Consider the following 26,584-nt stretch of genomic DNA (forward strand, 5'->3'; position numbering starts at 1 on the left):
CAGAGAGGAAGCGGACGGCCAACCAGGGAGGCTTCCTGGAGAGGCCCCTGAGAGTCCCTGGAAGCCCCTCCTAGTCCCTGGTTCACTATTTACTGTCTCCTCAGTCACAGGGTCAGTGTTGGGAGGCATCCTGGGCCAAACCTGGTCAATTTGACCCTGGTCCACTGTTGCTTTAGGCCTTGGTCGTTTCTGGCTCTGATGACAGTGACAGCCTCCTAACAGGCTGCAGAGCGTACGGTGTGAGCTTCGACAAGAGTTCGGCCAGAGCTGGTGCTATGCCACCAGGGACACTGCCCGTCTGTAACACCGGACGTGCCTCAGAGGCTTCCGGGAGAAATGGACCGAGACTCCCCAAATCCCGGATCTGGGCTAGACATCCTACGGGGACCCTCCGTGAGGAAGCAGCCCAGATGAAAATTAAATCAGAATCAGACCTCAAAACGAGGAGATGAGCGCAAGAAAGCACGAGGGGCTGGTGCTTGGTGGGTCTGGCACGCAAGAACTGTCATCAAAGGCAACGTGTTAAGCAACTGTATTTTTGTCCCTTGCTTATATTTCTCTCACCCTAAGGTTATCCACTCTTTTGTTTCATTAAAAAAAAAAAATTCCGTGAAGCGTCTGGGATTCATCCGGGTGTACGTCAGGGTGGGCGCTGGTTTGGTCCGACTCCCATGGGAGCCAGCTGTCACCTTTCCCTTGATTCAGGCTCTTGCTCGTCCCTCACAGAGTTCTTCCCTGCTTCACTGGACACGGCTCCCAGGAGGCTCTCCGAGGAACTCTCGGCCTCTCGCTCCACACACACCAAGGCGGTACAGGATTGCGGAGCAGCCTCGGGTAGCACCTCTGCCCTGCGCTGCCCCCAGTCCCTGCCCCACCCGTCCTGGCCGGAAGGGCAGTGCCACTTGTGGCTCTGGAGACTGGGAGAGACCAGGGTGACTGAGCCTCTAAAACACCTTCCACTTCTTACCCAAAAGCTAGCCTTGCACAAGTTAAGGCACGGCCTTCAACAGACGGCCTGGACCCGTGCAACCACACCAGGCGGCCAGGGGAGGGGGCGAGAAAATGAACCAGCTGGCTTCTCTTTAGCTGGTTGGGGCCCAGGGTGGGCTGGAGAACCGCCTTAGAGGATCCAGGCTAGCTTTCTCCCTGCATCTCCGTTCAGTTATCTGTGTCACCTACGACCAGGTCTCACCTGGCAGAGGCCATCACTCTAAGCCACCTCTGAGGGGTCTCGCTCACCTTCGCATTGCAGGTGAATGAATGAGTTCATTTAATTGTCACAAGACATCCTATGAAGCAGAGGTGTCTTGATGGTACAAATGGCAGAATTAAAGCCCAGAGAGGTTCAGTGACTTGCCTGAGGTCACAAAGGTGGTGACGGAGCCTGAGGGCAGTGTCGCCGATGCTCCTCCACCTGCCCTCCTCCCAGGTCTAACCCTGGAATCTGCACCATGACCAGGGGGGGGAAAATAAGGAGGGAGCTTTATTTAATATTAAAGTCGGGAGGGGATCAGAAGGGAGGTCGGCTTCACTTGGTAATGGTGTTCCTGCGGAGAGAAGAGGGGCGTGAGGCTGCAGAGCGGCTGCGCGCCTCCCCGACCCCACGCGTGCACCGCGAGGCCCTGTGCCCGCCCCGCCTCCCCACTCACGCGTTCATGCTCTTGCCACTGCCGCTGAGCACGATGTACGGTGTCTTCTGGGCCTTCTGCTTCTCCTGGAGCAACGCCACGGTGCCCAGGGGCGTGTCGCTGGAGCTCATCTTCTTCAGGAGCTGCGGGGGCAGGGCTGGTCAACACGGGTGGGAGCGGGCCTCGCACCTCAGCCGCCCGCCACGCGTCCCAAGGCCGCCCCCACGACCCCGCGGGCACCCACCGCCTCCTCGTCCAGCTTCTTCATCCGCCGCTCCGTCTTCATCTTGCCCGAGCCCTTCCCGTGGAAGCGGTGGGACAGCTGCCGGAAAGCCTGCGACGGGGGGCAGCACCGTGTTGGAGCCGCCCAAGCCGCAAGGGGCAGGGGAGGGGCAGCGGCTCACCCAACCCAGCGCTAGGCCCAGGGTGGGGCGGGGTGGCTGGGAGGGGATGGGAGAAGGCCAGCGGCCCCGGCACCCTCTGGGGCCCCCAGCAGAGTGGCAGGGATGGACTTCGTCGGGGCACCGGGGCTGGGGCTGGAGCGAGGGGGCAGCACACCCAGGGAGCGTGTGGGGCAGAGCGCTGGCGGGTGGAAGACAAAGAAAAGGCGGGAGGGTAGGCCGCCCTGCGAGGGCCGCCGACGGTGAGAGTGAGGGGTCAGGCCAGGGCGGGCCTCTGAGGGGGCAGGCGGGCAAAGGCACCCTCCCGCCAGGCCTGCGAGGGGGACCACCGTGCCTGCCAGAGACACAGACAATACCAGCCCCCCGGCCCAGACCCCGGGGCGCGGCTCTGCCTCGCGGCCCCGCCTCAGAGGCCCCACTCACCTCCTTGGGAGTGAGTTTCCGGCCCGTCTCGTCCACGTACTCGATCTTGACGTCAGGCTTGTAGCCGTCCTTCTCCTTGAAGTCCTGGGTGAAGCCTCGGTACTCCTCCCGCCGGCTGTACTTGTCATCGATGGCCCTGCCCAAGACGGACGGGGATTCAGTGTGAGCCGCTGCCCCCCCGGCCCGGGCTCCAGGCAGCGCGGCCCCGGCTGGCGCCCCACTCACATCTTGTCCTCGATGCAGTACACGGCTGACGGCAGGGACTTGTTGGGCGCCTTCACCCGGGCCACCTTCTGCACCGTTGTCTCCAGCAGCCCTGAGGACGGGGGTTATGAGACTCCAGGCTGCCCAGCACCCGCCAACAGCACGGGGCCACTGGGAGACCCTCAGGGCTGTGCTGTGGGAGTGGACGGACATCAGGCCCATTGTGTAGACAGAGGAAACGGAGACAGGAGTCAGGTCCTTGTCAGGGGCCACTGGCCAAGTAAAAGGCAGGACTGGGATCCTAATGCCAAGGCCTCTGTGCCACAGCCTGGACTGCTTCAGCTCCCCACACTCCTCCCCAGAGGAGACACCAAGCCTCAAAGGATGCTTTGCAGGGGAATACGTGAGCACGGGCATTGAAAATGGGGTGATGCAGCACAGAAAGGCCAGCCGCTACTGTGACTGCCCCGGAACCAGGGTGCAGGGGAAGGAGTGGCTCACGGCATCACAACGAGGAAGAGGCAGCAGAGGGGACCAGGGAAGGCCGTGCCAGCACCTGCCTCGCCTGCCCTTCCCGCCACAGCACCCAGGCCCCAGCAAGGCTGCCCCGAGCCCCTCACCTTTGTTCTGACACAGGAGCAGGGCGGCTGCCAGCCCTCTATTCACGATGGGCTCCTCGTCCAGGATGGTGGTGGAGGAGGCGGAGAACTGGGGGTGGCACAGAATGATGGGGGTGGTAAGCGGGCCACACGGGCTCTTCTGACCCTCCAACCCAACAGTCACCCCCCAACTGGACTGTGGACCTTTCTATGCACCGGGCCCTGCACGACAAGACGTCTCATTTAATCCACAATAACCCCGTGAGGTTTATACACTCCATTTATGCGTGAGGAGACCAAGGCTCTGAGACGTGGAGGCCCCACGGCTAGGAAGGCACAGAGCTGGGCCTCCAGCCCAGCTCCTGACCCCAAGGCAGCGGGGTCTCCGCTCTTGTGTCCTCCCGGCCCCCAGCCCCGTTCCTCCCTGTCCTCACATCTTGCTGCTGCTTCTCCTCATCCAGGTTGACTGTGCTCCAGCCAATGTTCTCCTCCCCGTCGGATTCGGAGCCGCCATTGGCCGATCGCTCCTCGTCCCGTTCAAAGTCCTAGAGGACAGATCAGGCTCAGCCCAGGCGGCCCAGCCCTCAGCCGGCCCGTCCCACCTGCGCACCGGGGCTCATCACTGAGAACCGGCAGGGCTGACACCGCTGCCCACGCCGCCCCCCCCCGCCCCCCAAGAGCAGAGCAGGCCAGGGGAGCGCGTGGGCGGTGGGCTGCCGAGGACCCACCATGAGCTCTTCCTGCTCCTCCCGGTTGCCAGCCAGCCCGTAGGTGGGGATCTCCCCCAGAGTGCGGCAGAACTCGGACGTGGCATTGAACACGATGGCCCCCTTGCGCTCCGGATCCTCCTCCTCCTCCCAGCCCCGCTGGCGAGACTCCAGCCTCCTGACGATCTCCACCACCTGAGGGAGGGAGTGGCTGTGGGCAAACCCGGAAGTTTCTGGAGTGGTGCCACAGAGACCCAGGAACCCAAGACCCTCCCTGGTGGCAGTATGACAAGCCATTCCCGCTGCCCATGGCAGACCAGACCGGTCTCTACTCCTCCCTGACCCCCGGTCTGCTCTGCACTCCGCACCGATCTCACTGGCTCGCTTCTCTCCTCCAAAGTCGTCAATGGCTCCCCACTGCCCTTTGAAGTAATATCCAACATCCCACACGGCCCTTCATGACCAGGCCTGTGCCGACCCTTCTCCAGAGCCCCTCAGCTCACTCCTGCAGCCTCACATGCACGCCTTCCTCCAGGGCCTGGAGCACAGCGCCAGGGCCTCTCCCGCCACGCCTCCGCCACCCACTCTTCACCTGAGAAACTCCAGTTTTAAACTGAACTCGGCGTAAACATCCCTCCTCCTGGAACCCCGTCCCTGAGGCTGCAGGCTAGATGCTCTGTGGACCTTCCACCTGCTTCTGGCACAGAATCCACCACCCACCCACCCTGCCTGCCCTCCCATCACAGCAGACGCCGGGCCCTGCTCCCACCTCAGGCCACCCTGCCTGGCACGGCTCCGAGGGCCCTCAGAACTCTGCTCCTGACACCACCCCCCTCTGACTGCACTCACTGTCCCCTCTATCGTGTCATTCCCACAAGCACATAGGGATGACCTAGGATCTCCCCTCTTTTATTTTTGGCTGCGCAGTATGTGGGATCTTAGTTCCCCGACCAGGGATCGAACCCACGCCCCCCGCAGTGGAAGCGCGGAGTCTTAACCACTGGACCGCCAGGGAAGTCCCTCTCCCCTCTTTTAAAAACTCCTCCTTGGACTTCCCTGGTGGCGCAGTGGTTAAGAATCCGCCTGCTAATGGAGGGGACACGGGTTTGAACCCTGGTCTGGGAAGATCCCACATGCCGCGGGGCAACTTAAGGCCGTGTGCCACAACTACTGAGCCTGCGCTCTAGAGCCCACGAGCCACAACTACTGAGCCTGTGAGCCTAGAGCCTGTGCTCCGCAACAAGAGAAGCCCCCGCAACGAGAAGCCCGCGCACCACAACAAACAATAGCCCCCGCTCGCCACAAACAGAGAAAGCCCGCGCGCAGCAACAGAAACCCAACACAGCCAAAAATAAATTAAAAAAAAAAAACTCCTCCTTCAATACCGCAGCCCTCCTGCTCTGCCCCGACAGCAAACTCCTCCAAGAAGTTTCTAGCCTCCATGTCCACTTTTGCAACCCTTTTCCTTCCATTTTATTATGCTACATTTTTAAATGAATGCCATCCTACACATAAAAGGGTTATTTATAACACATGCATATTTTTAAAAATAACCACCACCAAACAAACACCCATGTCCCCATCACCTGGCTGAGAAACATTATTAACCCCAAGTGTCTCTTCCCCACGTATCTGTGGTCATGATTCACTGGCTTTCCTTTATAGTTTTACCACATAAAGACCTATCCACGAACAGTCTGTTATTTTGTTGTGCATTTTTCAAACATTATGTAATCTGAATTGTACTGTATGATTCTACTATGACTTGTTTATATATATATATAAATATAAAAATATGTATATATGTATTTTTTAAGGTTAATCTTGACACGAGCGGCTACAGTTCATTAGCTTTTAACTACAGAATCATATTCCGTGACATGATCATACCTCAATTTAGTTATCTAGTGCACCAAGGATGTTCTTTTTCTGTTACCACGAGTAACGCAGCCGAAGCAATCTGACGCAAGCATTTCTCTGGGGCACACGTGAGAGTGCGGACTGCTGAGCCGCACGGAACACACTCACTTTCATTCTGCAAGGTTCGTCAGTGTCTTCCCACTGATTAGACTCGTTTACACGTCCATGAAAAGTGTGGCTAAGAATTCTGGCTGCTCCACATCCTCACTGACACTTGATGTTGTCAGACTGACATTTTTGCCAAATGATGCGGGTGTGACACAGTCTGTCATTGTTTCAGCTCACCTTTCCTTGATCACTACTGAGGTTGGGCCTCACGGGGCATTTTAGTGGCCATTTATCCTTCTAATTCTCTGAATGCCATTCTGCATATGGACAAATATCTTCTCCTTTTGGCCTGTCTTCTTACATTCTTTATGATGTCGTTTTTCTTCTTTCCTGGCCACGTGTCGAGGCATGCGGGATCTTAGTTCCCCGACCAGGGATGGAACCCATGCCCCTTGCAGTGGAAGCACGGAGTCTTAACCACTGGACGCCAGGGAATTCTCCTTCATAATGTATTTTAAATAAAACTAAGTTTTAAAATTAAGGGGCCTCCTTGGTGGCACAGTGGTTAAGAATCCACCTGCCAATGCAGGGGACATGGGTTCGAGCCCTGATCCGGGAAGATCCCACATGCCACGGAGCAACTAAGCCCGTGCGCCACAACTACTGAGCCTGTGCTCTAGAGCCCACGAGCCACAACTACTGAGCCCGTGTGCCACAACTACTGAAGCCCGCACGCCTAGAGCCCGTGCTCCGCAACAAGAGAAGCCACCGCAATGAGAAGCCCGTGCACCACAACAAAGAGTAGCCACTGCTCACCACAACTAGGAAAAGCCCATGTGCAGCAACAAGGACCCAATGCAGCCAAAAATAAATAAGTAAATTTAAAAAAAAATTTAAAAATTTAATTTCTAAGTAAAATGTTTGTTTTCTTCTTCATGGTTTATGCTTTACATTTATATTGTAAGAAATCTTTCTCTTGAAATAATCCAGTCACATAAAAACAAATACTCTATGATTCTACTTATAGGAGGTCCCTAGAGGAGTCAAGGTCATAGAGACAGACAGTGGAATGGTTGTTGCCAGAAGCTGGGGGGAGGAGAGAATGGGGAGTTAGTGTTTAACGGGGACAGAGTTTCAGTTTTACAAGGTGAAAGGAGTTATGGGGATGGATGGCGGTGATGGCTGCACACAAGGTGAATATACTTAATACCACAGACCATACACCTGAAAATGGGTAAGATGGTAAATCTTATGTGTATTTTAACACAATAAAAAAAAGAAAAAAAAATCTCTACCACGAAGTCATAAATGTAATTTTTTTACTTTGGCCTCAAATATTAAGTTTTTACTTTTTTTTTTTTTTTTAATTTATTTTATTTATTTATGGCTGTATTGGGTCTTCGTTTCTGTGTGAGGGCTTTCTCTAGTTGTGGCAAGCGGGGGCCACTCTTCATCGCGGTGCGCGGGCCTCTCACTATCGCGGCCTCTCTTGTTGCAGAGCACAGGCTCCAGACGCGCAGGCTCAGTAGTTGTGGCTCACGGGCCTAGTTGCTCCGCGGCATGTGGGATCTTCCCAGACCAGGGCTCGAACCCGTGTCCCCTGCACTGGCAGGCAGACTCTCAACCACTGCGCCACCAGGGAAGCCCAAGTTTTTACTTTTAAGTTCTTAATCTAAGTGAATTTGCATAAGGTGTGAAGTACAAACCCAATTTCACATTTTTCCAAATAGGTAACTGATTGTCCCACCACCACTTATTGAGCTGAGCACCTTTCACACTGGGACACCACGTGTCCTAGCTCAGTAATCTGTTTCTGGGTCCCTGTATTCAATCTCAGCCCTATTAGTCCACACTTATGCCAATATCATGCTGCTTCAATTACAACTTTCTAAAAAGACTTAATATCTGTTACAGCAAATCCCACCACGTTATTATTCCAAAGCGTCTTGGCTATTTCGGTCCCTTTGATCTTCTGTGTAAATTTTAGAATCACCTTGCCAGCTTCCACAAAAATCTCTATTGGGATTTCTGTTGGAACAGCATTTAATCTATAAATTAATTCGAGGAGACAGACATCTTTACAATATTAGTGGTATCCATTAACATGGTTGTTATGGACTGAAATGTGTCCCCCCAAAATTTGTATGTTGAAGCCCTCATCTCCAGTGTGGCTGTATTTGGAGACAGGGCCTTTAAGGAGATAATAAAGGTCAAATGAGGTCATAAGGGTAGGCCCTAATCCAATAGGCTAGTGTCCTTATAAGAAGGAAAGATGTCAGGGAGCAACACACAAAGGCCACGTGAGGACACACTGAGAAGATGGCCATCTGCAAGGCAAGGAGAGAGGCCTGAAGAGATAGCAAACCTGCCAACACCTTGATCTTGGACTTCCAGCCTCCAGAAGTGTTAGAATAAATTGCTGTTCTTTAAGCCACCCGGCCTGTAGCGTTCTGTTATGGTAGCCCTCGGTAACTAAAACAACACGTCTTGTTTAATTCTTTTCGAAAATGGACTATAATCTTCCCCATATAGATCTTACTAATCATTCATTCCTTTTTATTTTGTTGCTATGCTGATTACTCCTTTCCCACATTGCCTTCTCTTGCTTATCCACATTACTTCACCACCTATATTGCTTTCATAAATGGTGTCTTTTTTAAAATTACATTTTCTATCTATTGCTGGTGTACAGAAACATAATCAACTTTCATCTATTAATCTTGTGTCCAGCAACCTTGTTAAAGCCTGCATGATCTGGTCCCCATTTCCCACCACCCCACAGAGCTGACCTTAAGACGGGAGCATCAGTGACCTCCGTGCTGCCTGATCCCAAGGTCAGTTCTCGTCCTCCTGATATCCAAACTCTCCGGAGCATGCGCCACAGCTGCTCACACCCTTCCACTCCAGACCTTTCTTCACATGGCTTCCAGGACGGCACCCTCTCCTCTTTACCCTCCTCGCTTGGAGCCCTACGTCTCTTCCTTATCTATACTCACTCTCCTGGTGATTCCATCCAGTCCTCTGGTTTTAAATCCCAGCTACACAGACTTCCATGCTTATATCTCTCATCTCAGCCTCTCCCCTGAAGTTCAAAGTCATATATCCAACTGCCTATTCAATATCAATCACCTCCAATAAGGAGGCACCTCAAAGCTAACTAAACCAAAAGGAAACACTTGCTTTTCTCCCCCACACCTGTCCCTCCCCTAGACTTCCCCATCTCAGTAAGTGGCCCAGCCAGTAGAAAACCCAATCGTGATTAATCCCACTGGGCCACATAACCTTTACAATCCTTTCAGCCGTAGACTCTGGGACACTCGCACATAATTTTTAAATACTAACGCTATTCCGCATTAACTATGAAAGAGAAAAACTTCCCTCAACTCGCGCCCCCTTCAGCTATTGCCCCATTTCCCCGTCCTCTATTAGAGTGGGGTTGGGCAAACTGGGGCCCACCGCCTGTCCTCGTAAAGCAAGCTGTATTGGCGCGCAGCCATGCCCACTGGCTACACTGGCAGAGCAGGCAGAGCACCTGAGCAGCTGCTGCTGAGATCTAAGCCTCAGACGTTTACTTTCTGGCCCTTTAACAAAAAGCGCTCACACTCCTGCGCTGAGGAATCATCCCAAGCTGCTGCCCTCACCTCCTTGAGTCCCATCTCTCCTCAATCTTCTAGAAACTACTGTCTCTGCCAGGGCACTGTCTCCACTGGTGCCAAATCTGACCTGCCCCTCAGCAGTGTTAGATGACGCCGCCCTCCCTCTCCTCGAAACCCCTCCTTGGCTTCAGGGAGGCCTCACTCTTGTGGCTCCCTTCCTACGCTACCCCAACACGGTAGGCACCCCAGGTTCGCTGCTGCAGCCTCTGTCTCCAGCCCCACTTTCTCCCTCGGTGGGAGGTGCAGGGTTACAAGTGTGGGCTCTGGAGTCAAGCTGTGCAAATCCCAGCTCGGCCACTTACCAGTCATGTAACCTTGGGCAACTTGCCTAACGCCTCTGTGCCTCAGTTTCCTCATCTATAAAATGGAGATAACAGAACCTCCCTCATAGGGTGTTGCTGTGAGAATTAAATGAAGTAGCACATAAAGCACTTAAGCAGTGCCCGGCACGTGTCAGTGCCCCATGAGGGTCAGTGATGACCACGGCCTCAAGGCCCCGCTGACCTCTCCGCCTCAGCTCACACCACCAGCCCTTCACTCTGCTCCTGGTCCTGGAGGACCTGGTCCTCCAACATTCTAAGGTCATCTCTCCAAAGGACATCTGCTGTCCCCAAGGCCTGAACGTCTGTCTACGCTACCTCCACACTGAATCTGTGCAAGATCGGCTCTTTTGTGTCATTTCAGTCTCAGCTCAAGTGTCACCCCTTGAAAGGTCTTCCCTGAACACCCGAACCAAGAGACCAACCCTCCGGTGACTCCTGTCTCGTCTGCTCAGCTCTAGTCACTATCAGAAATTACTGTTTGCTCGTGTTCACAAGTTCACCGCCACTTCTGCCTTCGTGAAAGGCATAGGGGCCCTTGGCTGTCCTGTTCTCCAATGACTCCCCAGCCCTGGGACAATGCCTCACGCACGGTAAGGCATGCAATACACACTCCAGAAGGAAAGAAGGGAGGGAAAGATCCAACCACTAAAGCATCCGCTAGTGAAAATGCTGCAGAAACCTAGAAATCTACAAATAACACCATATGAAACAAAAAAGAGGATGCGAATTGAAATGCGGGTGCTGCCTACGATGGCGCGGGAGCACATGCTAAGGACAAGCCACTACAGACACACCTGTCACCGAAGGGCCAGCGCCCACCCACGCCTCAGGAGCCCCCCTACCTTCTCACCGCTGTCCCGCAGCTGCTGTAGCTGCCGCAGGCGGCGCCCCTTCTCCAGCTGCTTCTGCAGCTCCAGCTCCGCCTCATCCTCCTCCAGCACCTCGGGTGACTCAGACCATGGTGCTCTGCCCTCCTCTGGTGGAAACATGGGAGACGCCGGCTCAGATCACTTCCAGGGGCCCTGGGCTCCTGTCCCTGCTTTTCCGCCCCTGCCCCCAACTCCCCCTCTGCCCGCCCACCCCCCGAAACGGTCTGGCTGGGCCCTCACCCTCATCGCTGATGTCCATGTTCTCCACGCGGGTGTCATCTGACTGCAAGGGCTGAGACACAGGCTCCTTCTCCCCCTCCTCCTGGGCCTCCTCGTCTGCCTGGGGCACTCGGCGCCGACCCCGGCCCCGCAGTCTGTGAGGAGAGGCCTCCACATGAGCCCTGGCCCCGGGGCTGGCTCAGCGCCAACACCGACCCCTGTCCCCACGCCCACCTGGAACCGAAGTCCTCATCTTGAGTCTGGTCCCCAAGGGGCAGCAGGTCATCAGCCTGTATTACCACCTCCTTCTCCTTCTTGCGGATCTTCTTCATCCTCCGCTTGGTCTTTTTAAAGGTCACCTGAAAGGGAGAGAGGAAAAGAGAAACGTGAAGGCCGGGGTGGCGGTGGGGGGAAGGCAGGCAGCACAAGCCCACAAGAGCGAACGCTGCCTTAGCGTTACTCTGCGCCGGCTGTGGTCCTACGTAGTTCACGTACGTGGGCAAGGCATGAGGTGTGGGCGATTATCCTCCCGCCTGTGAGATGAGGAAAACCGAAGCTCAGAGAGATGTATCTTGTCCAAAGCCACCTAGCTCCTAAGCAGGAGAGCCGGGATTGCGAATCCCGGGAGTCTGGCTCCAGAGTCTTGCTCATAACCACAGAGCCAAACAACCTACTGAGCCAGTGGTCTACCTGCAAATTCACACAGCCATCCCAAAGGCGACAGCCACACGCAGCTATAAAATGACCACTTACCAGATCACCACCAATCCTTGTATCAGCCCCCAAGAGCTGGCTCCCGCCATCCCCGTTTCAGACGGGGCGCCTGGTACTCACGTCACTCACCCCAGGCACAGGCTGGCTAAGCGGCAGGGTCTGAACACCAACTCAGGGCCGCCTGGCTCACGGTCCTTGTTCTGTCTACACCAACTGCCTGCCCACAGCTCCTCCTCGGGGCTGCCGATTACTGAGCATCCACAGGGACCAAGCACCACGCGATCACCTGATCCCCCTCCTTAGCTCATTCTGGCAGCCTGTGACCTCCGAGGGGAGGGACGGGAGGGAGGGTCACCACCCTAGTCATAAGTGCGGGTGGAGGCCTCGGGGCTCACCATCTCCTCGGGCGTGAGGTACTCGGAGGCGAGTCGGGGCCCGGCTGTGCTCAGGGACTGAGCCTGCAGCCGCAGCTTGGCCCGGATCTCTTCCAGCTCCCGTTCCCGGAGGCCATCGGCCACGCCGCCCTGCTCCAGACGGAAGGACTGCAGCCGCTCGCCCTCGAGCTCCTCATCGTACTTGGACAGGACAGAGCGGGGTTTTTGCTGCAAGACGAGAAGTACAGGTTAGGACCCAACCCGGCTCCTGAAAAGCCACAGAGCCACCGTCTCGGCCCGGAGCCCACGCTGCCGGCCTGCCTGTGCCAAGTCATCCACGCTCTCGTCCTCTGCGTACGGCAGATAGTCAGGCTTCTTCTTGCGCAGCTCCACGTTCTTCTCTGCCCGCTCCTTATCCAGCAGGTTCACGTTCACCAGCACATCCTCCTCCTCCTGCAGCACTCCTGGAGCCGGGGCGGAAGCAGTGGCCGGTCACGCTTGCCCTCAACTCAGCAGTGCCTGTGGCCCCAGCCAGAGCACCCCAGGTCAACCCACCTTTGTCCTTGAGGGTGAGGACGACAGTCTCCCCCTCTTGGAAGGAGTCAATGGCATGCTCCACAGTGAGGCCCTGCAGGTCCCGGGCACTGTACAGGTCCTAGAAGGGAGGCGGAAGGTCCAGCCGGGTCAGGAGCCCGACCCACCAAGCCCTGAGATCCCAGCACCCCACCACCACCCCCGGGCTCAACCCCACCGCCACCCCCCAGCTGCTGCAACTTCACCTGCCGCCTCTGCCCGAACTCCTCCTCCACCAGGGTGCTGACACCAAACTCTTGGTCCATCTCCTCCAGCAGCTTGGCCTATGGGACCAGGGAGGGGGGTGATCTATGACCTCAGGCTGTTCAGGATCAGCAGAAGATACAGGGCCTCACTAAACGTGAGGGCAAAAAGCACAGGACTTGCAGGCAAGCTGCTGAAAATCCAGCACAGGCGCTGCTGACCACTCCTACTGCTCTGAGCCCAGTCTCCCCTCCCCAGGGTCCATGTCCTGCCTCACCAGCCGGTCAGGCCACCAGAGGCACTGAACGACACCCCAGCTCCCAGCACCTCACCCTCCTCTCTGCCAAGTCCTTCTCCTTCTGAAGCTGCCGGGTCCTCTCAATCCAGGCTGCAGTGTCGTCCAGCCAGGGGTCGTCCTCCCCCAGAGCCTTTATCTTCCTGAAGAGAGAAGACAGTGATGCTCTGGGAACCAGCTCCTGCTCCCCCCACCCCGACTCCAGAGCTCCTTGGCGCCTCCTCGGGCCCGCCCCCTGCCTGCCCGGCTGGGACCCTCACCCCAGCTTTTGGTTCAGGAGGCGCTTTTCTTTGGCAGCCGCCAGCTTCTCTCGTAGCTCTTCTCGCTGTCGCAAGGCCATGGGATTGATGACATCGGCGGTCACGGGCTCCTCCTTGGTGCCCGCCTCTGGAAGGGAGGCCCAGGCGTGAGGCTATGCCTGCCCAAGGCTGGTGGGGAGAGGAGGGAGCCACTCATGCTGCCCCCGTCCAGCTCAGGGGGCCAGAGGGGCCAGGGGTGGGGGAAGAATCCGTGCCTCCCTACTCCCACGCGACCCCACCCTCCCGTGTCTCCCCACAGCTAAACGAGACCCTCCATGCCTTCCAGAGCCCCTCTGATCATACTTCAAAAACAAAACAAAATGAAAAAACCAGCACCTGAACAGCCCAGATCCGTTTGCAGGAACTGTGCACACCTCTCGGCCCATCTAATGCTACTTTACAGCCAGACTGAGAATACGACGCCAACTGCTCAAACTACAAGCAGCAGCTGAGTCCCAGATCCGCATCACAACAGCAAGGAGGGCCCCGCGCCCACTGCCAGCACACACACAGGACCGCTGAATGGTGCTGAACCTGTGCCCACTTTCTTCAAAGACCCCTTCAGATGGCCTCTGTCCTTGGCCCCAAATGCCCTCCCTTCCCCCACCCTCAGCCCCCCACTCACCCTTCTTGACGGCATTGACCTCCAAGGGTTTCAGCCCCAACTTTGCCCGGAGTTTACTGAGGGCAAGAGATACAAGTGTTAGGAGCTGTCAAAGAAAGAGCAGCACCGCATGCATTTCTGGACAGACGGGGTGAAAACACGAGGGGACTGAGTGGTCCTAAGGGTCCCAATCTGAGGGCCTGACCCAGCACTGGGAAGAGCACTGGCCTCCCAATCAGGCGGAAGGCCTGGCCTGCCTCTAACCAGTGAAATGCCATCCTTCCTCTTGGGTCTTGAGTGCCCACTTCTGTAACTCAAATGGTTGGCTAAGATGATTTATGTGGCAACTTCCAACTTCAATCAGAACATGTTACTGTGCGAAAGCCACCCGAAACAGCTGCCCCTGAAACTGCTTGTAAGAAAACACGGAAACATAAAGGAGACAGTACTTACTTGGTCTCCTCGATGCTGAGTGACGAGGCATCACCTGAGCTTGCTTTGGAGCTGGCAGCTGGAACAAGAAGCAGCAAGGCTCAGGAGCTGAACACAGGGCCTACAGCCACAGCCTTGGCTCCAGCTGCAGGGCCGAAGATGGGGGGCCCTCACCAGCACCTGGGCCTGCTTCCTCCTCCCCAGAAGCTCCTTCTACTTGAGTCCCAGGCTCTGAGAATGCCACCTCTCCACACGCCTTCCTTTCCTGATCCAAAAGGTTCAGCTTTCTACGTCCTTCACTTTGCCGCCTCTTCACTTTTGTACATTCTGTATTTTCAACCTGTACTGCCCTCTCTGGCCTCACCCTGATTAACAAAATCCTATCCGAATGCAACAATGAAATGCCACTTCCTTCGTGGAGTCCTGTTCAACTATTGATCAGCATGAACTGCTCTCCCCTGCACTGCATAACACGGTCAGTCATTTCTGGGTCTGCTTCTCCTCACAGGGCAGGAACCACCTTGGCAGCATAACTGTGTCCTCTGTGTAATTCGTGCAATCAAGAAACACACTTATTGGTGCCTGTTCTATGATGATATCGGGGTCACAGAGATAAAGGGGCATTTCAGACCTCCTCCACTCACCTCACAAACAGCAAATAACTTCACCAAACACCAGAGACAGCAGCCAGACTCCATCAGGTGGAGCTGCCCCAACCAGCTGCCACCACGTGCTCATCCTTCCGGCAGGCCCACCTCACAACCTACCTCTTTCCCTCTTTCCCTTTTATCCCACCTGGACCCTGAATCCCAACCCTTCCAGGCTCTCTCCAAGGTCACCAGCCTCCTTAATTCGAAATCCCATGGATTCTTTTCAGCTCTGGTTTTCGCCTGATCTCCTGTGGTGTGTGACATTGTTGATCACTCCCACAAATCCCATGACACAAGATGCCACTGTTTTCCTGCTTTGGGGGATAGCCTATCTCCTTTTTCTAGCCTCCTGCTCTGCCTACTACTAAAACATTGGCATTTCTCAGGTTCTACTCCCAACCCTGGCTTCTCACTCCTCAGTCTCTCAGGGGACTTCATTTGCCACCTAAACTCTCATGATTCCCAAATTGCTCTATCTGGCCCAAACGCTGGGTTGCTCTATGCACATCAAATGCAACACTCTCCAAAAGTGAATTCGCTGTCTCCCTCCAAAAATCTGCTTCCCTTCCAAACTCCTCAAGTTCAGTCGACAGCACTCCCACCCACCTAATCGCTCAGGCCACAATTCAAGGAGCACCCTCAATTCCTTCTTCTCCTTCCTGACCTCTTCCAAGTGCTAAGCTCTGCCACATCGTCCTCCGAAACACCTTTCCAATCTCCCCTCCATCCCACTGCTGCTGCCTTGGTGCAGGCCACCATCAGCCTTCACCTCACCTCCAATCTTCACTGCCCTTGACCCAGTTCTCAACACAATGATCTCTGCCAAATATGAATATGATCAACTCACTCCTCAGCTCAAATTCATGACTCCCTACTACTCTCAAGACAAAGTTCAAATTTCTTAACAGGGCCTATCTCACAGCCTCGTGTCTCTGCTGTGAACTCTACACAACTTGCGCAATACCAGGTTTCTTCTTGTCTCTGCACGTGCTGGCAACACTTCATTCACTCATTCAACACACTCAGGGAGGGCCTGAGATATGCCAATTGAGGAAAACAGAAAATTTCTACCCTCACGGAGTTTAGCAGAGAAAGACAACCTTTAATCCCAAATAACCATAGGAAGACCCTTTAAAGTACTGACAAAGAGAGCCTGGCGATGCCTCGGCCTGGTGTGCTCGGCCTCCATACCCAGAGCCCACCCCTCCCCCGACAACCCCCGTCGCCCCGCCCCCTGCACAGGCCCCGCCCCTCACCGGCCTCGTAGCCGTCCTCCCGCTTCTCCCGCTTCACCCGCCGCTCGGAGGGCTCTGTCTGGCTGCGCTCCCGCCCGTGCGCGCCGCTGCGGGCCTCAGCTTCGGCCCCGCGCCGCCCGCTCCCGCGCTCGCTCCCACGCTCTCGGCTTCGCTTCCGTCGTTCGCCGCCGCTGCTGCCGCCGCCGCCGCCGCCGCTGCTCCGGTGCTTGTGTTTTTTGTGCTCCCGGTGCCGAGGCGGCTGCTCGGCGGCGCCCCCGGTGCCGGCCGCTGCCGTGCTCCCGGCCGCCTCCTTCTCCCCACGGTGCTTCTTTGACGACCCCATGGTGGTGTGTCCACCCCAAGCCCGGCTGCCGCCGAGCCCCGACAACGCAAAATGGGAACACTTCCGGGTCGCCCGACAGCCGGTGTCGTATTGCCGGAAACCAAGAGCGGCTACTTCCGTCGCTTGCCTTGGAACCTGCCCCAAAGGCTCATGGGAAAGCCGGGATCGGAGCCCGACTGCGCAGTCGCGGCAGCCTCGGGCCGTGGGGCAGTCTTTGAGCAGGTCGCTCAAATGCGCGTGCGCGCCTCAAGGTGCTGTGCGACCCGTTCTGGGGAAGAGGGCATCACAGAACTTTAATGATCTAGGGGCCGTCTAAGCCAGCATCGGCGACGCAGAAAAGCCCCTCCCCGGCTTCCCTCCGCTTGCACACCCTCAGTCACGGGACAATCACTGCCTCACGGACTTTCCGTCGGCAGCGCCCACCGCTCCAGTAGGCGTCCTCCTAGTGAACTCCCTGGGGTCGTGGCTCCATCAGTTGAACGACGAGCGTGTTCTCCTCCTGAGACCCCCCAGCTCCACAGTCCAGCCTCCTCCCAACCCCTACAACTAGTATTGTCTGCACACTCTGCCTTCCCCCGTTCCTTGGATTGGGTTTTTTAACTTGCGCCCTGTGACTGCTACCGAGGTCGAGATGAGCTTCTGCGTGTCTGAGTCCCCTGAAATTGAATGTAAAATTTGGCACGTCCGTGTGTTTGAGCCTTTTTTCTTTTTCCTCTTGAGGAGAGGGGCTCTAACCTGAAGTTACTTAAGTGTATAAGCTCAGACCACACAATCCCTCCTGACACCTCCGCCTCACAGTTGCCCGTTCTGGCGGCCCGTCTGTTACGGTGTGATCGTGCGCCCCTTTAAAGGTCCGCCCCCTTCCCCCACAGGACTGGGAGTTCCCAAAGGCGGAAGCCATTCTGTCCTATTCACTCTTGAATTCCAGCACCCAGCATTTTTAGGAGTTGCAGCTCTCGCTCTTGGAGATGCCCCACTCAGTCCTCAGGGCAGAGGCAGAGCCGTGTGTGCTGGGAGGGGGCATCCAGAACAGCCAGAGTTCCTTGTCCTGGGGACAAGCCAAGAGCGCTGCATACCCACCTGCCACCACCTACTCCCAACCTGCAGCCTCTTTCCACTACCACCAGAAATTCCACACTGTATTTTCCACAAAGCATTTAATTTTTATCTCAGGGACCGGACTCTCGGTCTGGGCTTGGGGCGGAGTGCTTGTCAGGCTGGCTGCCAGTGGGTTCTGTCTTTGGGGGACTCTGAGAAGAGTGCTCCATTCTCACTCCCACTGACCTGTGGCGCCTTAAAAATGAAGACACAGATAGAGGCCATTGGGCTGTGCAGCTCCCCACCCCCATAACCAAGGAGACCTGGGCTGTAGAAGGGGAAAGGCCATCATCACTGATGTTGTGGATTCAAATCTGACTCCTATGCTGTGTGACCCTGAGCAAGTGACTTCCCCTCCTCAAGCCTCATAACCCCTGCTCTGCACCAAGTTGTTCTAAAGCATAAGGGTACGTGGAGTGACCAGCGTGGCACAAGCCCACAGTGGGGGCTTGATGTGTGGCCGCTCAGGTGGCTGCACGTTCCCAGACAGGCTCTGCTGCTTATTCATTCCTGTGTCCTTGGGCAAGACCCTACCCCTGGGGTCCTTAGTTTCCTCATCGGAAGTGGGGAAAATAACCCTGGCCCTGCCTTCCTTGGGTGACATGGAGGACAGTGCCTGGGGAAGGCCCTGCTGACTGTGAAAGCTAGACAGAGTCCTCCAGGCCAGGGGGTGGACGGGGCAGGACTGAATTCACGGTGGATCCATGTGGCTGCCCAAGGAGTCCCCTCAGCCTTTCCCCAGGGCAGGGTGACAGCTGGATGAGGCCCTGCAGGGCAGAGTGCTGGTGACCATGCCGTTTCTCCCCACAGCTGGGCCTCACCTGGGTTTCCTGGGGGTGCCCTCCGTATCCCCCTTTCCTGCCTCAGCCAGCAGCTGCTCCTCATCCAGTCCCAGTGCCGACAGCACCTGGGAGAAGCGCCGGGTCACAGTGAGCCGGGCATTGGCCTGAGGAGAGAGAAGCGGGGTTCCTCTCTCACCTGGGCTGCTGAGGACACAGGCTCTGCTTACCGAGGGGGTCCCAGGGCTTCCAGATGGGCAGCAGCCCAGGGGTCCCACCTAAGGGGGCCCACTCCCACCTCATCTCCCTACCCACTCGGCTAGTGAGATGCTCTGTTCTCAGGGAGACACATGCTTGCCCAGGTGCTAGCCTCACCTGCATGGCCTGCTGGAACAGGTAGGGCCGGGCCTGCACCCGATGCTGGATACCTTGCAACTCTGCCTGGTACTCAGCAAAGCGCTGTCGCTCCTGGCACCTGCGGGGAGACGGGCCTCCGGGCAGCTAACCGTGGACACGAGCCGTCCCCCACTCCTGAGCCCACTTGTCCTCATTAAGAGCTTTCTGTTTCTGTCCTCCTGCCCTTAGCTTTACAAAACCATTTGATTTCCATCCTTGCCCTGGATTCCTCCTGAGGTCAGTGGGGCGGGAATCATCTGTCCCATTTTACCCATGACACGCCTGAGGCTCAGGAGGGTCAAGGGACTTGTCCAAGGTTGCACAGCTGGGAAGTGAGGGACTGAGCGCTGAACCCAGGTCTGCAGGCGGTGCCAGGCTCGGCCCTCCTCCCAGCCATCCCCAAGGGAGAGGGGCCAGCACTGTCTTCTGAGCAACTGGACATCTGCATGCACAGCCCTCCCCTCTCTACCCACCCCTGCACCCTCTCACACTGTGCCTGTGAGGAGACGCTGTGACTGTTGGCTGTGGCTTTGGGCAAAATCCCAGTCTGGGCTCTGGGTTCAGTTTTCTTCTCTGTGCTATAGGCCGAATGGGACAAGCTTGCCAGCATTCTCTGTGGTTCTTATAAGCCGATAGTTTAGAAAATGGGACAGAGGAACTAAAGAAATGTATTGCAAATGAAAGAACACATCCCAGAAAGATCTAGGTTCCACTGGAGAAGCACAATCCCATTTACAAAAACCCAGTCTGTGCGCTTGGCGGAAATCTGTCTGCTCTGCAAGCCGTGCATCCTGGCAGTGAGGGGGCCTCTGGCTACACCGCACACGGGACCGGGCCTCCTTCTGCGGAGCACACGAGAGAGGCCGAAGGGTGTGGTGGCAGCACCCACAGACAGGACGGGAGGGGAGAGGCACACAAGACTCCAAAACTCATGCTGGGACTTCCGGCAAGTGTTCTGAGCCCTGTGGAAAACACTGGCTTGCTGGGCCAGGCCCCTTGGCTATGCGCCAGGGAGGGAAACTTCCTCCATTCGAGAAAAAGATGGACTTGAAAACCATGGCCAGGAACAGAAGTCACTGCGAAGAGAAGTCTTCACTGTTCAAGAGGGGATTTTACAGCAGTTACAAGGAGTGGGGAGTGGGGGAAGCATGAGCTGCGTTCAGTCTCTGTCTTGCCCGTGAGGTTGTGTACATTTTTCCTGCTTGGTTCTTGATGCTATTTCTGTTGGAATTGAGAGGAAGCCCATGTCTTGGAGCTCCAAGCGAGAAAGGAAGTGATGTCAGTGGATGTCAGCCCTGTCTCAGAATAAAAGTAAGGTACGGAGCTTCCCTACCACAGGGTGATATCTTTTGTGCCCGCCCTCCTGGGAAGGGCAGAGTCTCCCGTAAAGCTCAGAGCAAAGTTCACGGGCTGGAAGGGCTGAGACACCCCGTGGGAAATATCCTCTCCCAAGTCAAAAATGAAAGGAGTGCGTTTGGAACACTCTCTCACTGACATCTGCCACTGGAGTCTGAGCCTTCCACTTCCTGCCTTGTGAAAAAACAATGAACTTGAGGTCCGGCAGGGAGAAGGCATCTCCCCGATCATTGGCCAAGGATTCCTTTAAAATACACGCGACCTCTCGAGTCTTGGTTTCCTCATCTGTAAAGTTGGGGGTGATAAGGCTGAGCCTCAAAGAGTAGGTGATCAGAGGCCCCCTGAGTCCTCAGTGGCCCCATTGCAAGGCAGGAACCCTGTGGTCTCTCAGCAGCACCCAACTCACCTTGACCTAGTGCTTCTCCCTGGATGAGAGGGCTGCCTTGGTGCCAGCTGCACCCCGTAGGTCCTCAGTGTCAATGGCATCGGTGATCACATTTATTTGAGTTATCTGTTTCCCTAGCTTGGGCTTTGGGGGGAAGATCCTGGTGCACTTTATCTGAAGATTGGGCATTTGAGCCCTCCGAGGCAGCATAGCAGGGCAGATGAATGGCTGCCTGGGTTGGAATCCCAGCTTTGACACTCTGTTGTGACCTTTGACAAATTATTTAAGCTCTTGAAGCCTGACTTTCCTCATCTGTAAAATTATGGGAGTGGTGATAATACCTACTTCACTCGCCTCTTATGAGTCTAAAAAAGATTTGCTTTTAAATATGAATTTGCTTTTTTATGATCAAAATATAGGAAGAAAATGAAATAGATGACTCTTCCCCTGACCACGAACAATGGCTGTTTCCAGGAGCCAGATCACAGGCACTGTTCACATTCTCCACGAACCCTTTCTGTAATATTTGAATTTTTATACTAAGCATGCCTGGCATTTGAAATCAGAAAACAAGATTTGAAAGTGTGATAATGCAAGTAGAACATTTTAAACTTCAGCCTTCGACAGCTGCAGGAATTATTATTATTATTATTAATATTATTTAATTTTATTTATTTATGGCTGCGTTGGGTCTTCGTTTCTGTGCGAGGGCTTTCTCTAGTTGCGGCGAGCGGGGGCCACTCTTCATCACAGTGCGCGGGCCTCTCACTATCGCGGCCTCTCTTGTTGTGGAGCACAGGCTCCGGACGTGCAGGCTCAGTAGTTGTGGCTCACGGGCCTAGTTGCTCCGCGGCATGTGGGATCTTCCCAGACCAGGGCTCGAACCCGTGTCCCCTGCATTGGCAGGCAGACTCCCAACCACTGCGCCACCAGGGAAGCCCAGGAATTATTATTATTAACAAGGTGACCTTGGCCCATGCCCTTCTCCTCCCAGGCCTCAGTGTCTTCATCTGTAAAGTGGCCCGACCTGCCCACCTGGAGGGGAGGATGGCCCTGGAAGCTCAGCCCATGGGAAGGTGAGGGCAGGTTCTCCTTGGTCCTTTGGTCTGACACCCAGCACCGCCTCCCTGCGCTCGCGCCTCCAGGCCCCCCGCAGCCCTGGGCTCCCTACCTTAGCTCCTCCAGCTTGCGCTGGGCAGCCCCCGGCCCCCGGCTCCCTCTGGGCACGTAGGCTGCCAGGCAGTGAGCCACCTGCCGCTGTACCCGCTGCTCCCGGGCCCGCCGCAGCTCGGCCTGCTGCCGCCCCTCCTGCTGCAGCCGCTCCCAGGCCTGCAGCCGGTTTCTTGGGCGCGGAGAGGAAAGAAAGAGGGGCGGGAGAAGTCTGCAGGGAACCAGGAGCCTCATGGAGGGCCAGGGGCAGGTAGGGGCTTATGGGGGCCTGGAGGGAGGGACTGCTGCAGCCCAGAGAGCCAGGGGCCTGGGGAATGGGGTTTGTTGTGGAAGTTGGACAGGATGCAGGCTGACTCTGGGGGGCTCAGCCCTCGGGCCTAGCTCAAGGCCTTTCCCTACTCTTCCTGGAAGCCTCCTGCCTACTCCAGCCAGGGGTGTGCCCCAACTCTGACAGTCCTTAGCCTTGTGGAGCTCAGCACACACACCCATGACCTCACCTGTATTGCCAACTTCTGCTTGCAAAGCAGCTCTCCTTGAGGGGAGGGCCCAGATCTTTTTTTCTCTCTGACCCCTATATCTGGTAGGAGCTAGGGTAATGCCTACGGGTTTGAGGGACAGACGGATGAATGGATGGGAAAAAGAAACAAATGGTGATGGGACCAGTGGGTGGATGAAAGGATGGATGGGTGGTGTGGATGGCTGAATAGACAGCACCTAGATCCACCTGGAACGTTCTTCCCCCAGATCTGATGGTCAGTTCCTCTGGTCAATCAGGTCTTTGCTCAAAGGTCAGAGAAAATGAGACCTCAGCACCCCATCTACCTCCCAGGGACTTTCTATCTCTAGCTATACATTTTCTTCATTTCTTTATTAATTATCCTTCTTCCCAAGTAGAATGTAAGCCTCATGAGAGCAGGATTCTTTGTCTGTCCTCTTCACCATCAATGTATCCCCCGCACCTAGCACAGTGCCTAACACAGACAGAAACTCAGTATTGATGAGTTCATGCACAACTGAATCATGGTCAGATAGAAAGATGGACAGATAGACAAACAGAGGGGTAGATGCAGACACACGCTCAGCACATGTTTATTGAGCACCAACTATGTGCCAGGTCCTTTTAGGGTGCCAGACGGGGGCTGTGATCAAAAAGATCTGGCACCAGGACTTCCCTGGTGGTCCAGTGATAAAGAATCTGCCTTCCAATGCAGGGGAAGCGGGTTAGATCCCTGGTTGGGGAACTAAGATCCCACGTGCTGCGGGGCAACTAAGCCCGCGCACCACAACTACTGAGCCCAGGCGCCTCAACTAGAAAGCCTGCGTGCCACAAACTACAGAGCCCACGTGCTCTGGAGCCAGCACACCACAACTAGAGAGAGAAAACCCGCACACCACAACTAGAGAGCAGCCCGCGTGCCACAACAAAAGATCCCGCATGCCGCAACTAAGACCCAGTGCAGCCAAAAAAATAATAAATAAATAAAATAAATATTAAAAACAAAAAGAGCTGGCATCTTCCATGGAGGAGCCCTCAATCTGTACAAAGGGATGGACAGACAGCCCAACACCTTACCAAAGAATCTGGGCTTTGTCCTAAGGGCACTGGGAAGCATGGAAAGATCTCAAGGAAGGATAACAGGATAAGACTTGCAGGTGCTATCGGGATGCTGAATGGATTCTCACCTACCATTTCTAACTTGTCATCGAGGCCCACTGAGCCAGCCTCCAAATATCTTTTAAATAAATCCCCCTCTCTTGACTCACATGGCCATCTGGTCCAAGCCCTCATCAACCCTCACCTAGACACTGTCAACAGCCCCCATCTGTCTTCCCCTCTGCTCCCACTGTCTCTTGTTCAAGCCCTAAGTATAGTAATGATCTAACTCTTCTGCCATTGTCGCTATTTTGCCCATCTGTCTCCTTTTCCAGCCGACCTTGAGCTTCTTAGGGCTGAAACCAAGTCTTTTTACCTTTATATCCTGAGGACCCATGAGCAGATACCTGATATATGTTGCGTTAATCACTTAGCTAATAAATTAATGAATGGATAGAAGATGGGAAGTGAATGAAAACTGGCTTGTGTCAATAAACAGTTGGCCAAGCAGACAGATGTATGCATGGATGGTGGATGGATGGATGATGGATGGTGGATGGATGGACAGATGATTGGATGATCAGAAAGGCTGGTGAATGGATAAATGAAGGAACGAATGAGAGGATGAATGACCGTCTCCTGAAGAACTAGCTCCTTCTCTAGTCCCTGTGCTTCGCTCCCGCCCTCCTTCTTCTCCGCCTCACCTGGTGGCCTCCTGTCGTTTGTGGAAGGTGCGGTTAGGGAAGTTTGCAAACAGGAAAGTCTCATCAGCTCCCAAGGCATGGGCCTTCCTGCTCCAGCGGGAGGCCTGAACAGCAGCCCGCGATGGCTTCCAGGGCAGCTTTTCGGGACCTGTCCACAGAGGGACAAATCAGGCACTGCCGTCTCTCCTGGCCCCTTGGGCAACCCCTCCCCGCACCTGGAGCGCAGCCCAGCCCAGCCCAGCCAGGTCGCCGGCTCCAGCCCCTCTCCGCACTGCGCGGCCTCGTGGGGGAACCCGGGCCTTGAGCCCCACGCTCACCGCAGTCCAACTCCTGCTGCAGCTGCCTCTGCAACTTCTCCAGGTCCCACGGCCCCTCCAGCTCCCTGGCCCTTGGCCTCCTCCTCTGTGGTCCTCGGAGGCTGTTGGAGCTAGAACCGCTCCCCTGGCTCCGCAGTTCACTCTCGTCCCAGGCCTCCTCACCAGAATTCCGCCCCTTTCTTCGAGAACCAGCCCTCCTTCTCTGGGGGACCCTGTGCTCCCCCTCCTCGGCCTCCTCTGTGGCCTCTGCAAATGGCTCCTCCTCCAAGATCGACCCCCTTCTGGGGAGCAGGGGCGGTTCCCCAGGGTTCAGACCCCTCTCGGCCTCCTCAGCACCCAGGCCTTCCGGCTCGGCCTCCTCGGACTCCAACCCCGATTCTGAGCTCTTCCCAGGCAGCTCCGGCTCTTGGCCCCCCGATTTGCCGGGAGGGATGGGGATGCAGCTACAGGCCCTGAGCTGCTGTCTCCTCTCCAGATCTGGAGCCTCTGTCTTCCGGCAGAAGCCATGGGCCTCCGGGATGTTGGCCGTGGACTTGCGCCTGGACTTGTGGCGATGGACCGCCAGGGGCAAGGGCAGGGCTTGGTGGCCAGGGGCCGAGGTGGAGCCGGGCTGAAGCGGAGCCCGGCCATCTGTGGTGAAGCTCTCCCAGGCCCACTGGAAGGGGAAGGAGGGTTTCCGAGGAGGAGAGGGGACCAGACTGAGGAGGGAGAGGGCAGGGGGCAGGGGTCAGGGTCTGTGCGCCGGCCCCCAGTGGGGCCTGGCACCCAGCAACACCCGCCCCGGCCCCTCTGCAGCTGCTTACTCCTCAGCCTCAGCAGAGCCGTGCCCTTTCTTGTTCCGGCCCCTGAGCCTCCGGTCCTTCTTTGCCGTCTGCCCTGCGCTCTGAGACCTCTGCTGCTGGCCCTGAATTACACCATCACTGCTCCCAAGACTCCCCTGGGCAAAGACAGGAGAGGAGGCCCAGCTCTGAGCAGCTCCCCCAGGGGACCCTCCTGTTCTTTTGTTTGTTTGTTTGTTTTATGGCTGTGCCACGCGGCATGTGGGATCTTAGTTCCCTGACCAGGGATCGAACCCACACCCCATGCAGTGGAAGCTCGGAGTCTTAACCACTGGACCGCCAGGGAAGTCCCAGGACCCTCCTTTTCTGTCCAGGCTGGCCCCTCTGGGCCCTTGTTACCACTGAAACTGACTGATCATGACCTGAATTATTAATATTAAAATAGCAACAACTGCTATTTACTGAGCACCTACTGGGTGCTCAGGACTTTCAAGTATTAACTCGTTTAACTTTCCCAAGGTTCCTATGAGGTAGATATTCGCTATCACCCCTGTCATGCAGATGAGAACACTGGGGCTCAGAGAGGTGAAATCACTTGACTAAGGTCACACAGCCGGTAAGTGGAGCCAGGACCTGAATGTGTTGAGTCTGTCCCCAGAGCCCAGATTTGTCACCATTGCACTGTACTGCCTCTGGGCTCTGGATAGCTCTTCTGAATGCCCCATAGGGCCCTGGACTTACTAAGCCAAAGTAGGAAAAACTCATTGTCTTTCCCGAAATCCTGATCCTCCCACAGTGTTGCTGAAATTCCTCCATCAGAAGCCTGGGAGTCATCCCTGGGCATCATCCTTGTCTTCACCCCACATCCTTCAGGCCTCCCTATAGTCCCTGCCCACCTGGGGCCTCCCTGACTCTCACCTGGGCCTCAGCTCCAGTCTCATGGCTTCTCAAGGGCCTCCCTCAGCCCTGGCCTCCCCACCCCAGAGAGCCAACCTGCCTCTGGGCAGTTGGCTATCCCCCCAAGGGGCCCCCCTCACCTGCTCAGCTTGGGGGATGCTTGAGAGAAGCTTGAGCAGATGTGTGGCCGTCCCTGGAGCCTGCTGTGGTATGTCTTGCCCTGGTCTCCCCGATGCGGTCCTGACCAACTGTCGGTGGGCGTTTAGCATATTGGTGTCTTGTCCCATCCCCCTCCCCCGCCCCGCATCTGCCAACCTTGGAACTGCCTGTCTCACCATCTCTATGGCAACCAGTCCTCAGCCAGTCTCAAGGGCTCTGGCAAAAGCAGG

The 26,584-nt window shown here is 56.0% G+C and overlaps 2 protein-coding genes across 2 annotated transcripts; both read right to left on the reverse strand.

Moving 5' to 3' along the window:
- Positions 1–515: 515 nt before the first annotated feature.
- On the reverse strand, positions 516–16,789 carry SART1 (spliceosome associated factor 1, recruiter of U4/U6.U5 tri-snRNP). Its single transcript, XM_057553600.1, has 20 exons — positions 16,399–16,789; positions 14,514–14,571; positions 14,082–14,137; positions 13,418–13,544; positions 13,195–13,300; positions 12,865–12,942; positions 12,641–12,740; positions 12,407–12,549; positions 12,107–12,313; positions 11,232–11,356; positions 11,019–11,152; positions 10,752–10,885; positions 3,984–4,157; positions 3,690–3,800; positions 3,277–3,364; positions 2,678–2,768; positions 2,453–2,588; positions 1,873–1,962; positions 1,650–1,771; positions 516–1,547 (listed from the first exon to the last, which is right to left on the reverse strand). The coding sequence occupies exons 1-20, from the start codon at positions 16,718–16,720 to the stop codon at positions 1,529–1,531; spliced, it is 2,421 nt and encodes an 806-aa protein (XP_057409583.1). The 5' UTR covers positions 16,721–16,789; the 3' UTR covers positions 516–1,528.
- A 1,100-nt stretch (positions 16,790–17,889) lies between these two features.
- Positions 17,890–26,482, reverse strand: TSGA10IP (testis specific 10 interacting protein). Its single transcript, XM_007170975.2, has 8 exons — positions 26,336–26,482; positions 25,323–25,456; positions 24,520–25,217; positions 24,203–24,350; positions 21,906–22,076; positions 18,973–19,072; positions 18,640–18,764; positions 17,890–18,013 (listed from the first exon to the last, which is right to left on the reverse strand). Exons 1-8 carry the CDS (start codon positions 26,480–26,482, stop codon positions 17,890–17,892), a joined length of 1,647 nt encoding a protein of 548 aa, XP_007171037.2.
- Between the last annotated feature and the right edge of the window lie 102 nt (positions 26,483–26,584).

The sequence above is a fragment of the Balaenoptera acutorostrata genome, chromosome 9 (assembly GCF_949987535.1).
Source record: "Balaenoptera acutorostrata chromosome 9, mBalAcu1.1, whole genome shotgun sequence".
NCBI lineage: Eukaryota > Metazoa > Chordata > Mammalia > Artiodactyla > Balaenopteridae > Balaenoptera > Balaenoptera acutorostrata.

Excerpts from the sequence above, each read along its gene's own strand:
- SART1 (XM_057553600.1), bottom strand. The coding sequence starts at position 16,720 with ATGGGGTCGTCAAAGAAGCACCGTGGGGAGAAGGAGGCGGCCGGGAGC. Across the intron at positions 14,572-16,398 it reads GGAGGACGGCTACGAGGCCG|CTGCCAGCTCCAAAGCAAGC; the intron begins GTGAGGGGCGGG and ends TTCTTGTTCCAG. Across the intron at positions 1,772-1,872 it reads AGAAGCTGGACGAGGAGGCG|CTCCTGAAGAAGATGAGCTC; the intron begins GTGGGTGCCCGC and ends CTGCCCCCGCAG.
- TSGA10IP (XM_007170975.2), bottom strand. The coding sequence starts at position 26,482 with ATGGGACAAGACACCAATATGCTAAACGCCCACCGACAGTTGGTCAGG. Across the intron at positions 25,457-26,335 it reads GCATCCCCCAAGCTGAGCAG|GGGAGTCTTGGGAGCAGTGA; the intron begins GTGAGGGGGGCC and ends GTCTTTGCCCAG. Across the intron at positions 25,218-25,322 it reads GGCTCTGCTGAGGCTGAGGA|TCTGGTCCCCTCTCCTCCTC; the intron begins GTAAGCAGCTGC and ends CTCCCTCCTCAG.